Source organism: Stylophora pistillata, chromosome 5 (genome assembly GCF_964205215.1).
Source record: "Stylophora pistillata chromosome 5, jaStyPist1.2, whole genome shotgun sequence".
Lineage (NCBI taxonomy): Eukaryota > Metazoa > Cnidaria > Anthozoa > Scleractinia > Pocilloporidae > Stylophora > Stylophora pistillata.
In genome coordinates, this window is record NC_142523.1 from 22,427,724 (window position 1) to 22,447,777 (window position 20,054).

General features: G+C 39.2%; 1 protein-coding gene across 6 annotated transcripts; it reads left to right on the forward strand.

The window, feature by feature from the left end:
- The first annotated feature begins 77 nt into the window (after positions 1 to 77).
- On the forward strand, positions 78 to 13,749 carry LOC111333802 (tyrosine-protein kinase transmembrane receptor Ror2-like). Of its 6 annotated transcripts, XM_088759834.1 has the most exons (18): positions 78 to 285; positions 405 to 530; positions 1,517 to 1,584; positions 2,044 to 2,077; positions 2,786 to 3,231; positions 3,698 to 3,718; positions 5,131 to 5,382; positions 5,631 to 5,921; positions 6,233 to 6,360; positions 6,462 to 6,621; positions 6,808 to 6,918; positions 7,829 to 8,007; positions 8,488 to 8,610; positions 8,910 to 8,980; positions 10,250 to 10,290; positions 10,435 to 10,531; positions 10,631 to 10,733; positions 11,014 to 11,200. In XM_088759834.1, the coding sequence occupies exons 2-18, from the start codon at positions 514 to 516 to the stop codon at positions 11,050 to 11,052; spliced, it is 2,181 nt and encodes a 726-aa protein (XP_088615960.1). In that variant the 5' UTR covers positions 78 to 285; positions 405 to 513; the 3' UTR covers positions 11,053 to 11,200. The 6 variants fall into 6 exon arrangements, with proteins under 6 accessions (XP_088615960.1, XP_088615963.1, XP_088615959.1 ...); XM_088759837.1 differs by lacking the exon at positions 2,044 to 2,077 and having other exon boundaries at positions 11,014 to 11,201; XM_088759833.1 differs by having other exon boundaries at positions 78 to 530.
- Positions 13,750 to 20,054: the final 6,305 nt, after the last annotated feature.

Sequence of the window (20,054 nt, forward strand, 5' to 3'; positions counted from 1 at the left end):
GGGTACTAGACCTGAGGGGACCACGGGTTTTACAAGAAGTTTTGTTGAGAAGTTGAGGTCTAGTAACCCCGCGAGTAATTTGAGCCCCGTTTGTGTTGTGTTGTGTTGTGTCGTGTCACTAAAGCATGTCGTGGCAGGAAGTCAATGATACTCGCTTGGTTTGTCTTTCGCTACAGTCTTCTTAGCTCAAGCTCTCATGCTGAACTGAAATCATGGTAACTTTTCAGAGAGGGAAACCAAATAGGAAAACTCCCTGTTAGTCGGAAGACAGTAGTCAATCAGAAGGTATTTTAATTCGTGAGTGATTTTCATTCAAGCATGCGAGTAAGATTACTCGACTACTTTGTTACATACGACAAATTAATTTACTTGAAAAATTCTATCGAGCGTTGCTCCCATTTTAGAAGGCTGTCAGCTCCAAAGCCGCCTAAAGCTTCGTACGTTTTGACGATGCACATTTGCATTTTTTTTTTAATCACAACGACGGGCTTGACCTGGTTTAAATGAAACTTCATGTCACGGTGGGCGAGGTATGTAAAATACTTCAGCGCTTAGGGTATTGTTTATGAGAGATTTGGTAAGCAGTAGACCCTTAACATAGTGCATAGTCCTGTGGGGTGCCATCAGTCTCGAAACTGGATTCAGGAATGGCCCCAAAGAACAGCCTTGTTTTCCCAACTGAGTTAGACTCATCTGAAGCGGGTGACTGTATTTAATGCATATTTCTGTTCTACCTACAAAACAAATATCCGCCACGATAGGAGACGATCTGTTCTCATACAACAAGAAAGTATGTCTCAAATTGAATATATAAGACAGGCAAACCACGCAGCGTGTTCTTGCTTAGATTTGATATTCAACAAATTTGCATTTTACGTGCAGTAAACATTATTTAAAGCGACATCTGCACATCATTTACAATTTTCTGCACTATTGAACGCCATCGTACCAATAGGGATCGAGGGTCGTCAATAAGATTAGTTATTTATTTGTAAAGATATCAATGCTCTGGGAAAGAAAAACATCTAGCTATACTGGAGAGGAAAGGTAGGAGTCGCTAGAAATAATTATCTTTATGGAGAATGAAGATTCTTTCAAGTTAATAGTCGAATTCAACTGATTCAGGATAATAAATGGCGATTTGGTACCATGTAATGGTTCGACTCTGACTCATATTAACTCATGTCTTTCTCCATGCCGAGTTTACTGATGATCTAATTAGCTGATACGATGAATAGCTCTCTTCAATTTTGTCCAGAAATTTTAAAATTATCATCCCTTCTTTGGAAAAGCTGTTTACTGTACGTTAGGTGAATTGATTTTCCTTTTTATCCTTACACCTTTTATATTAAATGAAAGTCCTTACCATGAGATTACGCTCGAAACGTCAGCATTGTTTTTTTATTTAACTCTTGACGGTGGCCAGCTTACATCTCAACTCAGTTGATAAAACTAAATGTTCCTATGCATATTCTGCAACAGTCTGTATATTCAATAACCTTGTGTTAAATTACAGTATGGAAAGGGCTTGTGTCTTCGCAGTTACCATTCTCACCATTTTGAACACTATGATGGCTTGTTGCGGTGAGTAGAAAAAGTGTACTTTCTTTAGTCTTGCATAGCTCTGCCCCGCTTTTAAACTTGCAAGTTCTTCAGAAATGAAAAGCATTCAAAGATTGTCGGCTATTTTGTGTCGTTCCAGTGATAAACACATCGCCCCAGGGATAAACACATCGCCTAGAGTTCAGCGGCACATCCGGGTCCTTTTGTGTAGCCAACCGCGCTAAATTTGAAATCTCGTCAGCGAGAACATGCCAAACAATAAAGAAAATGGCCTGAAATTGTCGACCAAAGCTTACCATATTTTATATTTTGACAAAACTGCGTAACATTCATTAGTTTTAGCATATGGCTTTTACAGAAAAGGTATTAATAAACTGAACTGCGTACTTTCGAGGTTTTCTATCATGTTATTATATCCTGGTAAAACAATTAATGTCTTTCCTTTTCTGTTTCTTGTTTTTTTTTTTGTTGGATAATCAGAGGGTAACTTTACCCAAGTGGATTCTAATTCAAGGTTGGTACGCTTGAGAGGCTTAGCAACAAGTTGCTCGGCAACTTTTTGGCAACTTTTGAGATTTTCGGCAACTTTTTAGAATTTTGGCAACTTTTAGAATTTTCGGCAACTTTGGGCTTTTTAAGGTTCTTTGAAGCCACTTTCTTCACGTTTTGAGCAACATTGGTCAGTTTTCGATAGACATTTACCCAATTTATTCTAAAATACAATAATGGGTACAACCCTCATGGGTTGATTTTTGTGATGCTTTATCACAAGGTCAGCGGTATCACGTTGCATGTTTTTCAAGATGGTGGACAATTACAGTGACAATTTGTTGATCAAGTGAAATGGAAAGAACCTCTGATATTAGCATTGAACTTTGACAAAGAAAGTTTTGATAAGAAGCAATGTGCGAATTTTTAATCTTTAACACCCATGAAAGTACGAAAAGCAGAAAGATTTTGGGAACTTTTCGGCAACTTTTTGGAAATTCAGCAACTTTTTGGCAACTTTTTAAACAAAATAGCAACTTTTTGGCAACTTTTAGACACTTTTATCGGAAAATTTCTGGGATTTATCGGCAACTTGTGGCTAGGCATAACGCTTGACATTTCACACACGTGCGGATCTTAGATATATATCTATTAAGATTTCAATAATCAATTTCTAGATATACTCTTTCATTTTACTATTCTCTTTCTTTTACCCTGGTTTCTTTTTTTACAGCTGCGTGCAGGCATTTCCTCCAGTTGACGGTTCTGTGAGAGAAGCTTATTGCATATTTTACGAGTATAAAGGCGAATTATGTAAAAACATAACTACAAGTCGATACCTTTATGGCGACCAATCCACGCTGGATTATAGTGAAAAGGAAACTAGCAACGCGAACAGTTTTTTCGAATTGATCCCTCCGGTGTGCAGGTCCACATTAAGAGAATTGTACTGCCGCTATCAATTCCCACAGTGCGATGAATCACTGGGGCAGCCTAAAAAACGTCGGATTTGTCGCAGCTCATGCGAATATTTGGACCAAAAGGTTTGTAAAAGAGAAATGGATCTAATCAGGGATGCATCGGTATTTGACGAGGACATGACCAATTGCTCAAGCTCTAAGTATGTTGATGCAAATGGTGGCGATGCTCCTGAGTGCTATCAATGGCGTGATCTTCCTGGTAGGTGTAACACTGTCATTAAAATTATTGCATAAAGTTGCCCTCGTTATCTGCTCATGTTCCTTTGAGAGTTACTGACTTTTTCGGCTTAAAGAGGATCATCACGCTGCCGGAGTGGAGCTGGTGTATAATTTGATACCAGCGATTCATTAAGGAAATTTAATGAAACGCAGAGAGAGGAGGGGGATAGATTACCTGCGATGGATAAGTATCCCATCCTTGTGTAGTAAAAATACTTAATTTCACGAAACGTAGGAACGTTAACACTCTGGCAGTTTATGAACCAGTTGGCTTGTGTGGAAACACAAAAATACTCACCAAACTACACACGCACAAACAGCTATATACACAATCAGACGCTAGGAAATAGCCGTAATATTTTGGTTTATCATATTAATCAGACAATTTTATACTTTTTCTTTACCTTTCTAACCTCTGCTGCTCTCACTTTTCTCATCTCCCGTAGGTGATGACACTGAGAGTACAGGTCTGTTATTAATGTTCTGAATTGTAATTTTCAATATCTCTATTGGAATGTTGCCTAATGCGTCCGTAGTGCTTTGTACAAAATATTGCGTCCCAATAAAATAAGTAGGTATAAATTTCAATTTATACACGAAGCGATGACAGAAAATTGACAGAAATCTTGTTCAAACTTCTCGTCACCCTATTTACAATCAGTTCACGGACTAATGCCACTCTCCTTACGTGCCAGGTACTTTTACTATCATGAAAACAGGGAGCTATAAGTCACATTTAGCTTTTAATTTCTAAAGAGCTACAAAACTATAACTACATAGAGCTATCGTCGACGCACAGAATTATCTTAAGACAAAACTTGATTGATTAAACTTAAAGTAAGAAACCCACCAGTGATTAACTTTCATCTTGGCGTTTTGGATAACTGGTCCCTGCTTGGGTTTCAAGCTCAGGTACCTAATGTCCTTAACATCAAACCCCAAAATTAACAAGAACCGAATTGTAAAGTAAAGTAGTGGATGGCCTGAACCCTGAAAGATCACTTCTACTCAAAAAGTACCCACTTGAGGAAAATCGCCACTAAAAAAAAGGTGATCGCATGAACAGCAAAATGCTTAACACCCTTAAACGAAATGAACTATTTTCGAGTTGAATGACCTTTAAGAGGCTACAGTTGAGTCTATTAAGAATCATGCTAACAGTAACTCTAACCGTCTCTGGGAGTAGGCATTTATAGATTATGCTAGTAAAAGTGGCATATTATGCTAGTAGCATTGCTTTTTTTTTGGCCAAATTATGCTAAAATTATGCTCTTTTTTCCAAATTATGCCACCGTTTTTTTAAATTATGCTCTTTGAAAAAATGCAAATAAGTCCAAAATATATATTTTTTAACTAGAAGCCGTTCGTCTACAGGAAAGAAACGCAACAAATCCACAATGAATTTCAAATAAACATGTGGTTCAGGTTAGACCCGGGCTCAGTGCTTCACAGTGAACTACAAATGCTACTAGTTTAACTAAAACTTTAAATATCGATTAAGGTCACCAAGTGCTTGGGACTAGAGACAAAAAATTATCAAATAATGGCATCAAAAATGATCTTATAATTATCAAAATGCGCAAATTTTGCTAGCATTGCTACTTGGCAGATATTATGCCAGTTTCCTCGAATTATGCCAAAAATTATGCTAGCATAATCTATAAATGCCTATCTGGGAGACAACGAACCATAACTAAACTGCATCTCCTTTTGTGCAATGTTGAAAACAGAAAAAGTAGCCTGACTTTGCCCTTGGTAGTGTTACAAGTCAGAAGCGCAAACTAATGACACATTACTTCAGGAGATTATGTTAGATCGGTCAGTACACAAATACTTCCCGTTTGCGTTGCCTTGAACCCAGTTGTCCAATTTATCTCAGATTGTTACTATGGCGTGGGAGTTGGTTACCGTGGCAGTGTGAACGTCACCCGATCTGGTCGTTCATGTCAGTCTTGGAAATCCCAGTGTCCTCATCGTCATTGGCGGACTCCTAACGATGTCACTGATTCCAAAGATGACTCAAACATGTGTCGTAACCCGGACAGCAGTGCACCGGATGGACCGTGGTGTTATACTACTGACACAAATGTTCGATGGGAATATTGCAACGTATCTCGATGTCCTCCAAGAGGTAAAGTTAGCCACTGAGAAAAAGAAATGATTGGAAAGATTCAAAATGTACATCCAAGCATAATTTCATAAAAAAATAATGTATGGGTAGAACACATGTGGCTGTAAATTTAACAATCAGACGCAGAAAAAGGTTTGGGTCATAATGACTGTTCTTAGTATTCATTACCTCACCGCGATTACACTTTCATGACAGTTATGAGAATTTACAATTAAAATGCGTTTGTTGTCGTCTTCTTCGTACACTAGAATTACCACCACCACCGAAACGCCTCACGGTAAATAATGTTCAGAGAAGGTATCTTATTTTGACTTGGGATGAGCCAGAAAATGCCAGCTTTCACCAAATAGTAAGCTACACCGTAGAGTGGAGGAGAAAAACAATGGAAAACTTTACAGTATTGAAGACGATTCCGTACCCTGAGACCAAAATGATTATGGAGAACTTGGAACCCTCCACAGAATACACCATCAGATTATCAAGCAACAATATGTATGGAAGATCAGAGGGTGTTCTGGTAACAGAGAAGACACTACCGAGTGAGTAAACCGTCATGGATAGGCTCTTCTTTGAAATAATTTACACCATTGTGAACGAACAGCTGTTTTGGTGCTACCTTACATCCTAAATACCTTGATTTTATCTAGTGCATAGCCCAGAACTGACCTCGTTGCGTTTCGTGAAACCCGCAACATGGTCATTTACATCAACACATACCCTCGTTAGGCTCTTTGTTTTCAAAATTAGAATTTTGATATAACGTTAGCGCTCAGCTCCATTGTGCGCGTAATTGTTCTGCAGCTTTGAGAGTTTTCTGTTAACTGTTTTGTTTATTTTTAATTTTTTCCAGACAAATTTATCGTGAAATTAATGCTGAAAATAGTGTTGCCACTAAGCTTAGCATCTTTATTAGTTGTCGTCATTTGTGTCAAGTACGGACCTATCAGAAATTTACGTCGAGGCAGAGTGCACATTGAGGTAATCAGAATTTTATAATTTGTACTTACTTTCTTTCAATCAGCGAAGTTCAAGAAAATAAAGAGTTAATTTTTATGCTTACGTTTCACTTTATCCTGCAGCCGCAGACACCGCTCACCACTCTTTGCAACTGGGTCGAGATTCCCAGAACAGATGTTACACTAAAAGAGAAGCTGGGGGAAGGTGTATATGGGGAAGTGTACAAAGGCTTAGTGCGCGTAGGCGGACAAGTCAGGGCATGTGCAGTAAAGAGAATTAAAGGTAAAATTGGTTAGTGTACTTACTGATTTTTTCACAAATTGATTGGTTAATTTTCTGACTACCTATTGTGGTTGATCTACTTGTTGACTGAATGACCCACCGACTTCCAGATCTGTTGACAGATTGATTGTTTAAAGTGTTTGAAAATGTGTGTGTTTTTAAAGCATTTGTATTTGGATTTTATAGAGAATGCTGGAGAGAAAGACAGGAAGGACTTACTCAACGAGCTTCAAATCATGGTTACAGTTGGTGAACATCCTAATATCATAAGTCTCATTGGAGCTTGCACAAAGTCTGGTAGTTATTTGCTGAACGAATGATAATAATAAAAGTCTTACTTAAGAACTCTAAACAACAAACGTGTTTAGTCTTAATGATATGAACTTTAACAAATATAAAACTAATTAACTAACTATATAACTGACTAACTAACAAGAGAGCAAACATCTATTAGCAAAAGTCCTCTTGAAACATTCAGTTCTGACAAGCGGGAGAATATAGTTATGGCGCCTCTTACGTAGCGTAGCTGTTGGTCGCTGTGGTGACAAAAGATCATCTAAAACTGTTGTAAAATCGCTGTCGGTGATCTTGGCCCATAACTTCTTATCCTTTAGAGTAATAATATTTTCAATCACAAAAAGCTCTTTACAGTAACCAAGCTTAAAAGCTCTCTTGAGCAGCCTGTCTATGCGACTCAGATACTTCTGATAACACGCGCAGCCCGATACCTCTACAGGATATGTAAATATAGGTAGAATAAGACTGATAAAAAGAAGATGAAGATGATCCGACGGCAATCCATAGAATTTACAAACACGTAAGATGTACAGACGACTACTTGCTTTCGATTTGCTATTATTAAAATGTAAGTCCCAGTTACACGGATCAAATTGGAAAGTTACACCCAACAACTTTAGACATGGTTTATGCTCTATAGAAGCCAGAGGAGCAGGTAAAGCCTTCGTGTATTTGCCTTTAAGAAGCATCTCCCACGTTTTCTTGAAGTTTAGTTGCATACGGTTAGCATTTATGCATCCATGCCATGATATTCATCCATGCCATGATAGATCGGAACTTTGATGATTTTGTAATCTTGAACATGAACAGTCCCACGCCCTTTTGTCTTTTTACCTATCAAAAGGTTCTAAGTAACTCGCTTTCCTTACTGTATGGTTCTGTAACGATTCACCTCTTCTGAAATACCTAGATTCGATATTGGTTATTGTTCGCCTGGCTCCGAATGGCTGCTTGTTGGACCAACTAAAGAAGAACAGAGGAAATCCATACGAAAATGAAATGGAAATGCAAGTCGGATTCACGCGTGTGGACAAAGTAAAGATCGCAAGAGACGTGGCCTGTGGAATGTTTCATCTCGCCAGCAAAAAGGTAATTTATATGAGAACGATCCTTCGCAGTAAAGCACTATTTGAGCAATAGTGAAAATCAGACCTGAAAAAAATTTCAGGCCTGTACGGGACTCGAACCACTGACCTCTGCGATACTAGTGCAGCGCTCTACCAATTGAGCTAACAAGCCAACTGGGAGCAGGCCATCAAATTAATTCGATATAAACCCGTAGATGATATCGCAGAGGTCAGTGGTTCGAGTCCCGTACAGGCCTGAAATTTTTTTCAGGTCTGATTTTCACTATTGCTCAAATAGTGCTTTACTGCGAAGGATCGTTCTCATATACGTCTCATAACCGCAGTTCACACATATGTTTCATATGTTTGTTGTTGTTAAAAAGGTAATTATGCAAAAGGCTGTAAAAAAATAATGCAATCAATCATACATTCTCTTACTCTGAATGGGCTGACTTACTTATAAATGCTATCATTCCATTATCATTCTGAATTTATTTCTCAGTGTGTTCATCGCGACCTTGCGGCAAGAAATGTGCTTCTTGGCGAGAGGAATGTTGCTATGGTTTCCGACTTTGGCATGTCACGTGATGTGTACGAAAGTGGTGAATATGAGACTCTTTGCAAGGTATGGCTACTTCGCTCGTTGTTGAGAAAACGGGGAGGGAGGGGTTTTAAAACTTGAAAAAAGTGTGCATAGCGTTTAGCGCTCTATGATTTTTTTATTGTATTTAGTTATGAAGAAGTTTCACTTTATTGACAGTGTTTTTTCCTTCCCCTTCTACATGATATAACTTTTTTCAGTGAATGTCGACATAAACGGCAATTATGAGTGTATATTGTATGGTTTTATCAATTGAAGAGTTAGTCAGCGTTCCTATCATATACTAATTTCACTAAAATCGCGCCAATTCCTCTTCCGAACAGGAAATGTTACCAGTTCGTTGGATGGCTCTTGAGTCATTGGAGGATTTTGTGTTTACTACAAAGACAGACGTGTAAGTTATTCCTAAAAGAAATCGCATGCACACTAGTGCATTTTGTTATCAATGGACACAACTAACACTAAAATTAATCGTATTGTGTGAACCATAGGCAAGTTAAATTTGAATAGCTTTCAAATCATCACAAGCGACCGTTACTCGCGAAATGTCTTGTTTATCATTATTATTTTCAGTGATATCTCCTTCATATATTGCCCTATAGATCCTCGGAGCTCATAATTCATTTAGATGAGACCCACCTGGACGATTTGAAAATGCTAATACATTTTCTTCCAATTGGTCTTTTGAAATAATAAAACCAGGCTCAAAGTTCTCACGGCATTTAGCGATCAGTATCTGTGATTTCTAAAGAGTGGAACAAGGAATCGTAGAGTGCGCTCTATAGCTTCTGAAGCTATGGCCTGTTTATGCTTTCGTGGTTGACCAGTTACGACCGAGAAACTGTCACCTTAAAATGAAAAAAAGGAAAATATACTGCAAACTAGTCTAAGGGCCTGTTTACGTGGAGGTGGAGGACCCCAGGTAGGCGAGGCAACTCGCCCAGGTGGGGTTACCCGCCTCTCCATATAATCTCTCATTTTTATTTGGTCATGTCTACATGATAGGTGGGGTAACCCGCTTAGGCGGGTTGCCCGATCTGCCTGGTAGGGTAACCCTTTCAGCCGGGGTCGTATTTTGCCATGTAAATGACTCAAGGTGGGGTAACCCGCCTAGCCGGGGTCGAGTTTATGTTACATTTGCAAACGCGCCAAAGCGAGCCAAATTTGAACCAGAACAATATGGCCGCCCGCGCTCACAAATCCGGCCAGCTTTTTCGCCGGCTTTATCTGCGTAACGTGCAACAGAGCAAAGAAAATCGAGCATATTCTGGGATTGCGAATGAAAGAAGACCCGATGGAATCCCACACATCCACTGTCAACAACGTTACTTTGCCTAGTCGGCTGTCGATAGCACAAGAAGCGCAAGGCAGCAAACGCAACAACGTCTAGTAACGTCACCCCGGGACCCCGGGGTTGTAAGTTTGCATGTAAACGCGGGCCATTTTCCGACCACGGCTGGGCGGGTAATTACCTCACCGTCTTACTGGGGTCCCGCCCCACCTCCATGTAAACAGGCCCTAATCATCACCATTACCTTGAGAAACTTTAACGAACAAGGTGAAGAATTATTTTTGGAGTTCTCGTCTTTTTCCATTTTGAAATTTTCTTTATCAAGTGAGAAAACTAAATTTCAGACGATGACCAATTCTTTTTTGTCGACAGGTGGTCGTTTGGAGTTCTATTATGGGAGATCGAATCTGGAGGTAAAGTTGTAACTTGAATCAAATGACTAAGGGATTCATCCTTGCCCCCAGTGCTTCCTCAATCGTAGGGCATAGTATCGTGATGTTTGAGATGAAAAAGTTTATCGTGCACTAACGAATACAGTTTGTAATTTTTTTTTCAAGGTAAAATGCCATATACCGGTCTTTTAGCCAAGGGAATTATCGAATATTTGAAGAAGAGAAAAATATTATCAAGGCCAGAAGGATGCCCGAATGAAATGCAAGTAGCCATTGATAGAATGAAATTATTTCTGTCATAATGGTTTCGCTCCGAGAGCTGGGTGACTAGACTTTTTCTTTCCTTTTTTTGTCTTCCTAGTTATGATTTAATGAAATCTTGCTGGAAACTGGATCCGGGGAAACGTCCTTCATTTGCAGATGTTTTGGCTTGCCTTGAGAAAGAACTTACTAAAAACAGAGAGGTATGATCAGTAGAGCAAAATGCCGTTCATTGAGTATTCGTATCGTATCGTATCGTATTCGCGATATCTAGACAGGCTGGCCCAGTACAGCTAGAAGCTGGTTTAAATGGGGGCCTGTATATCCCACCCATCCCACCCCAGGGGAGGACATTCACCACACTGTAAACTCGTGCGAAGGAAATTAACGTCTCCAACTCCTAACCCTGCAGGAGAAGGGCCTACGGTTTATTCGTCCTTATCCGAGAAGACTACAATATCTATCCATTTCTTGATATTATAGAAAAGCAGCAGATTCTCCTCAGTTATTTTAAGACCCTGAGTATTGGTCCGGCCGCGGGTCGAACCCTCGACCTCCTGCACAACACAATCCGGCGCTCTAACCAATTGAGCTAACCAGGAGGCGGGTAAAAAGAAATAAATGAGCAACTTTCTCTCTACGTTAATCTAACGCATAGGCTTAACTTATTACAGCTTGTTTGAAACTTTCTGTTTTTTTACTTTTAGGATCACTGCATAAAATGTTCTGTATAAGGAATTTTCCTTGGTGCGTATACAGTCAGTATACATAACTGTATACGGTAGATGTAAGGAGGTGTAAGGTCCGTATAATGATCAATACACGTCAGGGTATGCTAAGAAAATACCACAACCGTATACACAAGTGGTATGATTCATTATAACTCAGTATTCATGCCATTATACATCATGAATACTGTGTGTGACATGTGATATACTGGTATGTGTACTTGGCAGATATACGAGTTCATATATTTCATGTTGAATTCCTTATAGCTTAGGGTACAAAGCAGCATAATTATGTACACTGTGAAATTAAGAGTTGATTTGGCCCCAAAAATGGGGTCGAAATGACTGAGTCTAGTTTGGTACTGGCTTGGGGTCAATTCGGCCCTATTGAGATGGGCCGGGCTGTTTTTGGCACTAATTTTTGGTGCTTAATTGACTCAATTGTAAGGGCCAAATTGGACAACGTGAAGGGCAAATTTGAAAAATACTGGGCCACATTGGAATTTAAGGGACCAAAACGGCGCCCAAAATTTCAGGTCTCTCACAAATGGCCCCTTTAAAAATAGCCAATTCAGCTCCAATATGAGTCCAGTTCAGAAGTAGAGGGCTCTTTCCTCTGCACACTGATTTCCCTCCCGTTCAGTCATATAATGAAACTACACTGCATACTTCATCTTTCAAGCACTAACTTATTTAGTTCTAGGTATTGTTACTGTTAGAACATTTTACAGACCATGATTTTAAAGTTAAGAAGAATCTTAATAGATTATGGTATAAATAGACAAACATCATTTGAAAGAATAAGACAATAAATATATACATTTCTAATATTAATGCAACCATTTTCTAAAATATATCTCTTCACTTAATCACTATCAGGGCTTGACACTAACATTAACCCACTAGCCACAGACTAGTAGAAATTCAGTACTTGCTAATGGTTTTCGATTTCCACTAGCCAGTTTGGCTAGTAAACAAACTGAAATTGTCATGGCATGTAAGATGTCACCTGCGCCACTTGGCCAGTAAGTTGAAAAGTTAAGTGTCGAGCCCTGAATACACTTCTCAAAATTGCAAGCATGGCTGAAAATTACATGCGAAAGACACTTGTAAGTAAAGCTTCCCTTTTCAATGACTTAGCAAGTGGGATAACGTGATAATTTGAATATATCAACAAAGTTGAAATGGTAAATTGGCCACCGTAACGATTATAAAAGCTGAGGTTTGGAGTGTTAGCCCTTCGCTCCGACGAAGGGCTAACGCTCGAAACGTCAGCCTTTGTAATCGTTCCGGTGGCCAATTTACTATTTCAACTTTGTTGATATATTCGAATTATTTCGTTACCCCCACCGACGCAGCCCCAAACAGTTTCTTTAGAAACTAACAGCCTTTATTCATTTGTGATAATGTGAGGCAGCTTATTAGCCGGACTTACTGAATTTTTTGAAGTACAAAAAATTTCAAAATAACACAACAGCAACAAATGGTCGTGCTCCTGCACAAGAATATAAATTTGTTTGATTTGTGCATCTGAAAAACAGAATCTCAGAGCAGCATTAAGTATTCTTCCAGTGGACATATTTAGACAACAAGTAGGCTTTTCATGGCGAAATTTCGAAATTTTGTAATTAGACGGTAAAACTACGTTTACTCAGGCTATTGTCAAATCGCTATTAAAGATTGTGTTTTTCGTTGGGAGAAGAATAACCTACAGCCAAAACACAGGCATCAATAAAGTGCTTAATACTTCTACTTTTGAAATGGATTATTAATTTTCGATGTTATGTTTTCCACCAAAGACGCGAGGACGTTCTTACGAATGCTTATTTTGGCTAATTTAGACAGCTACTTTTGGCCATGGAGAGCGCGAAATCGGTTTTCTCAAATATTTCCAAAATTCTGAGGTACTTTGGAAATTAAGACCCGAAACCTTCGAAAACTCGATATTAGTTGCCTAAAAATTGAAAATGAAGGTAGATTTAATTTTTGACCTTGGCCGCGATTTTATCGATTTGATCCGGCGTTATTTACTTTTGTGCATTTCCTCTTAAATGTCATTCAACTCGAAAATAGTTCATTTCGTTTGAGGGTGTTAAGCATTTTGCTGTTCATGCGATCATTCTTTTTTTCAGCGGTAATTTTCCTCAAGTGGGTAATTTTTTGAGTAGAAGTGATCTCTCAGGGTTCAGGCCATCCATTATACTTAACTTCACAATCCGGTTCTTGTTAGTTTTGGGGTTTGATGATATGGACATTAGGTACATGAGCCTGAAAGCCAAGCCAGGGACAAGTTATCCAAAACGCTAAGATAAATGTCAATCACTGGTGGGTTTCTTACTTTAAGTTTAATCAAGATAATTCTGTGCGTCGACAATAGCTATATCTAGTTATAGTTTTGTAGCTCTTTAGAAATTAGAAGTTAAATGTGAGTCCTAGGTCTTTGTTTTCATGTAAATGATTTGAAAATAAAAGTAAACTGATGATTTTTTTCCTCCTGTGTCGTTGGTAATTCAATATCATTATTATTATTATTATGTCGCAGAGAAATCAACTGAATGCTACATTCTAATCAGGCAGCACAGGGCGAAAACCGTAACCTGTGAGCCATGGAGTAAAAAATAAATGTATATTAACTAATCCTAAAAAGCTTTTCCGTTGTGTCTACGGTCCTCCTTCTAACAGGAATTCAAACTGCCACCTTGAAAGTCCGGACAATATTCAGCGTGCCCGAGAGCACTGCCCTCTGCATCTTTCGCAGTACGTCTGTGCTTCTGCCTCCCACCAGCTCGCGCATCATGATATCCAGCTCCCGTGACCACCCCCCGAGGGCATCCATAATGATGTTATATTGCTTCACCTCGTAGCCTGGGAACTGCTACCTTAGTTCCCAGCGAAGGGGTCCGTACTTCAATGTATAACAGTAACAATGTATATTCAGCACTACAAACGTCGCATAAGGAAGATTCCGCCCGCATTCCATTCACTCTCACGTTTCACCCTCACAACCACTCAGTTAAATCCATCATTCTTAAAAACTTTAAATTACTTCAAAACGATCCAGAGACAAGCACTATCTTTTCGCAGCCTCCGCTCATTTCATTCAAACGCGACAAAAACATAGGCAATTTTTTGGTCAGAAGTTCTTTTCAGACTAATGACCAACCAGGCACTTTTAAATGCGCTCGTGCACGATGCAAAACGTGTCCTTTCATTCACAACACTGATAAAATATCGGGACCTAAACGATCCATTAAGATTACCGATCACTTGACGTGCACCTCCGCCAATGTAATCTATTGCATAACTTGCACTTATTGCAAAAAGATATACATCGGCGAAACAGGCAGAAGACTAGGTGACCGATTCCGAGAACACCTTCGAGACGTGGAAAGGAATGACAAGGACACATCGAAACCAGTCGCTAGACATTTTAATTTACCTAATCATTCTAAGCAACACATGGCAATCTGCGGTCTTTCCTTGCACTTAGGTGGCACGGAAAGCCGTAAAAATCTTGAACAAAAGCTCATCTTTCAAACCGGCAGTCTAAATCCCACAGGGATCAACGAACGCTTTTCATTCCACTAATTTATTCATGTTTTTCTCGTTGCCATGCTCCCACCAATAACGTAGCTCCATTTTCTGCCTTTAAAAGCACACACAACCCACAATTCCTCTATTCGCTCCGACGAAGGGCTAACGCTCGAAACGTCAGCTTTTGTAATCATTACGGTGGCTAATTTACCATTTCAACTTTGTTGATATATCCACATTATTTCGTTACTCCCACCGACGAAGCCCCAAACAGTTTCTTTCGAAACTATCAGCCTTTAGAACAGTAAATGTCAACAAGTGTGGCTAGAATTTGATCCAAGAGTAATGTGGACATTTTAAACGGTTGTTAAAGAAAAATCCGAAGCCGCTTGTGGTTTTCTCAATTGCAGTGGACACAACTAGGCCGTTTTCCTGCACTTCTTTCTGTATGTTTATGGCGGTGACAGTGGCAAGAGATTCGGATCTGTCAAAGGTCAAGCTTCTCGAAAGGACTTAGCTGCAGGTGCGGAGCTGTGATGTCGAGGGCTGCGTGTTGTAATGTAAAAGACTGTTCGCTACGGTGACCAGAGATTGCCATTATGTGGCGGTTCTCTACGCCAGCATTCGACCATAATGTGATTGCGGTGGCTCTGACGCTGTGGTTGGATTACATTTGTAATTAGACGGAAAATCTGTGTTTACTCGGGCTATTGTCAAATCGTCATTAAAGATTGTGTTTTTCTTCGGGAGAAGTATAACCTAGAACCAAAACACAGGCATCAATAAAGTGCTTAATACTTCTCATTTTGACATGGATTATTAATTTTCGATGCTATGTCTTCCACCAAAGACGCGAGGACGTTGTTGCAAATGCTATTTTTGGCAAAGGAGAGCGCGAAAGCGATTTTCTCAAATATTTCCGAAATTCCGCAGTACTTTGAAAAATAAGACCCGAAACCTTTGGAAACTCGTTAATAGTTACCTAAAAATTGAAAATGGATTTTGAAAATGGATTTGATCGATATTTGCGCATTTACGTTTTCAACTAGACAATCTTAGTTGCAACACATACCGCCGATTGGGTAACACGATATTTAAGTTCGGCTATCTAAAAGTTGGAGCAGGCTATGAAATGTATGTGCACGATCCTCGCAGTAAAGCACTATTTGAGCAAGAGTGAAAATCAGACCTGAATAAATTCAGGCCTGTACGGGATTCGAACCACTGACCTCGGCGACACTAGTGCAGCGCTCTACCCATTGAGCTAACAAGCCAACTGGGAGCAGGCCATGAAATTCATTCCACATGAAATTCATTCCACAGTTGGCTTGATTTATGCTACTTTTTATTTATTTTTATTTAATGATTCACCCGAAGGTGGGTGTAAATACAATAGGACTCTAAGTCCCTTCCAAGATATTTACAACCTTAATCCCAGCCCCTAAATTAGATTTAAAGTCCCAACCCAACGCATTAAGAAAAAGAACAAACATATAGTACATGTTTTACAACTGACTGCGGAATTAACAAGAAGAAACTGTAAAAGCATTAACTTTACGACATTTAGGACAAATCAACTTAAAGGTACGAACATTATCTCCATCAAATATTTGATTTAACCTGAGAAAATAGAAAGATTTGAGAATAGTTTTAAAACAAGACAACAAAGTTTCAGCTTTGATATGATCGGAAACAGCATTCCAAATATTAGAAAGTCTTACAAAAAATGAATCCCTAAAATGCGAATTTCGAATGTAAGGTGTTGCTAGGTAAATTCCCGATGCACAACGACGTGATTTGCTATTATAAAATTTAACATAGTTTTCTATGTCAAGTCTAACGATCCCTAGTTTACAGTTAAGAAAGAAAAGCAGGTCTAAATATTCAAGCCAATAATTAATGGGCAGTAAATTAAGATGAATTAGACGGTGTTGATAGCTCATGTTCTTGTTTTTGCAAATGAATTTAGTGGCTCGTCATTGAGTCCTTTCAATTAATAGAAGGTTCTTAATTACAGACTGTAGGGCCCAGACCTGTGAAGCGAGACTAAAATGCGATCTTATCAAAGAGGAGTACAATAAAGTTAAATTTTTTTTTCATTTTGAATTGTATGACAATGTCTCTTAATAAATCCCAAAAGTTTGTTAGCTTTAGAGACAGTCTGAATTATATGTTCGTTCCATGTGAGGTCCTTAGTGACTGTAAGCCCAAGGTCCCTTTCTTTGGTGACAAGCTTTATCTCAGTATTGTTTAGGTTATATATACGTTGTAAGCTACTTTTCTTTCGGCTTATTCTCAGATTGTGACATTTTATAGGCTGGAAGTACAGTTCGTTTAAGGATGACCAGTTGCAAAGGAGGTTTAAATCATCTTGGAGGTCACAGATATCAGATGCAGCTTTGATGGTTTTGAAACATTTCGAGTCATCAGCATACATAGCTAGAGATGAGGACTTTAGAACATTCGGCATGTCATTTATAAACATCAAAAACAGTACGGGGCCTAAAATTGAGCTTTGTGGAACTGCAGACCTAACTATACTCCAGGTTGAAAAGCTGCCATTTACGACAACACGCTGTTGTCGCCCAGTTAGATAACTCAAAAACCAGTCCAGCAGTGAACCGTCAATTCCAAACTTGCGAAGCTTTGACAAAAGTTTCGCATGACACACAGAGTCAAAGGCTTTAGAAAAATCTAGATAAATGACATCAGTTTCCAGGCCGCTATCAAGAGTCTGACCAAGTTCGTGGAGGACTTGCAACAGTTCAGTTGTACATGACAGACCCTTAAGGAAGCCATGCTGCATGTCATACAAACAGAGAGAAATATGCGCCAAAAGATGATTTAGAACACATCTCTCTTGGACTATTGCCAATATTGGCATTAAAGAGATTGGGCGATAATTTTCTACTTCAGATTTCTTTTCTTTCTTATGTACAGGAAAAACATTTGCGGTTTTCCATGATGATAAACAATAACCATTGACGAAAGAAGAGTTTATAAAAGCAGTTATTGAAGGAGCTAGAGTACTTGCGCATTTTTTGAGAACAATTGTAGGCATATTGTCAGGGCCAGGAGCTTTAGACGACTAAAAGTAAAGCACCAATTTACGAGCGTCACGTTTCTTCCTCAGGAAGAAAAGCAAACAGGAGCAAGTATTTAGGAGGGAAGGAAAATTGATGCTACTCATTGGCTATTGAATGGATTAAAGATAATGATTTTATTGATATGGTTGAAAAGTAAACAGACAACGAAAAGTATCTCATTTGCCTTTACACGAAGCAGAAGGTTACGCATTAAAACGCAAACGGAGGCGACTTTAAAGTCACTGATTAGCCCGCAGATGTATCCAGGTGGTTCCAGACAATTCATCTCCGGAATTTTTGAGAAATTAAAATCAGGTATTTTTTTTCTTGTCATATCTTTTCGCTTATGTTTAGTAATAATGGACAAAGAAAGTGGGTCAATATTGTGAAAAGTATCACAACATTACTCCTCTGTGAAAGATATATGTCTACATTATACGGATAGCTCGTGCGTAGACACAAAAACCATATCGGATAGGGCTTCTGTTCACAAAGGCAACGCTGATTTCGGCGCGGTTTTTACAAAGGAGCGAAACTGCGCCGCTTCGATCTCGAAAGTGAATCGTCACGTATCGGATAGGTTTTCGTACCACTCTTTGGCATCGTGTGAACAGGTTCCGGACCGCAGCGGAAGTAAAAAACTCGGAGGGAGGATTGGATTCGACAATATGGCGGCCTTGCCACTTGTGTTATTTTCTGTCACCTCGAACGCTGTACTCAACGCTTACAGCTCTGTATCATGAATTTAACTGCTTTGAATCACCGGAAAAGACGATGGAAACGACACCAACTTCTGCTGATGCTCAAAGATCTAAGAGAGAGAACTAACGGATGGAGGTTTCCTTGTGCAAGATTATTTTGGGTCAGGCCCGAGAGATGTAATGAATGGTGGGACAACTTAAGTACCCAAAGAGTGACTGCAGAAGAATGGAAGGTAAATTTTCGTATGAAGCACGAGACATTCCTGAAGTTATGTGACGACCTGAGGCCTACTTTAAAATGACAAGCTACAAGGATGCGAATGCCATTATCAGTCGGAAAAGAAGTTGCTCTCACTCTCTATTATGTTTCAGATGAATGGCGTATGAGAAATGTAGCCAATGCTTTTGGCATTGGTAAATCAACTATTTCAAAGGTGGTGGGACTTGTCACCATGGCTATTTCTAGGCTGCTTGGTCCGCAGGATATTAAACATCCGCAGACAATAGAAAAGGTTCAAGAAATGGCCACGCACTTCCAGGAAAGACATGGCAAGCCCTCTTCGTCCCGTACGCTTCGGTGCAATCCGTTCGCCCGCGTGAACGACCTGCTTCAATTCTGGGCCGCTTCTGTTCATACTATGCCGCAGTGTTTTTCATGTCGACACTAAAAGCGGTTCGATATAGTGTAGACATAGCCTTTATCTTCGAGTGCTGTGAGTATCTCTCACGAGTGAGCGAAGCGAACGAGTGAAAGATACTTTCAACACAGGAAGATAAAATTCGTATCCTCAGGTGGCCATGTAATGTTCTGTTTATTTTATAGATAATGATGAAATTTCCGCATGAAACACAACTTTTCCTTATCCATTTTCAAAATAGCAAAATAGTGTAATTAAAGTGGTCGCCTATCGCAAAATGCCCGTTATAAAGTTATAAAGGAGAAATAGATAAAAAAATCGGCCGCGCGCCTGAGCGGGAAGCTCCCTTGGAATTGGCTAATCATGGCGACACTATATATCCTCACAAGTGAAAGAAAAAAATAGTATCCTCACTGCGCGCAGTGAAGATATGGAACTCTGGAATAAGCGAAAGCAAGTTCATGAGTTTTGTCTTTATTCATTGACTCTCACGTTCCTTACTTTATCTTTGAACCCTGTCGTTTACTGCTGGAAGATGAGACACATTTGATACGCTATCATGGACATATAGTGTGGAACATATCTTAGAGAACTAAAGATTTAACTAAAAAAAAAAAAAAATTGTTAAAATACTGATTTGTGGGAAGAGAGAAATAAATAGTAAGTATAAACAACTTATCATGACGAGTTACAGGGATCCTTTATCTTCGTCTGAGTTAATTTCCGCGAAACCCTTTTTAATGCCTTTTTTATCGCGATTTTTGACAATCGCGAAATTCACGAGAATTAACTCCCGCAAAAATAAGTAAAATTATCAACTTCAAAATCGGCAAGAGC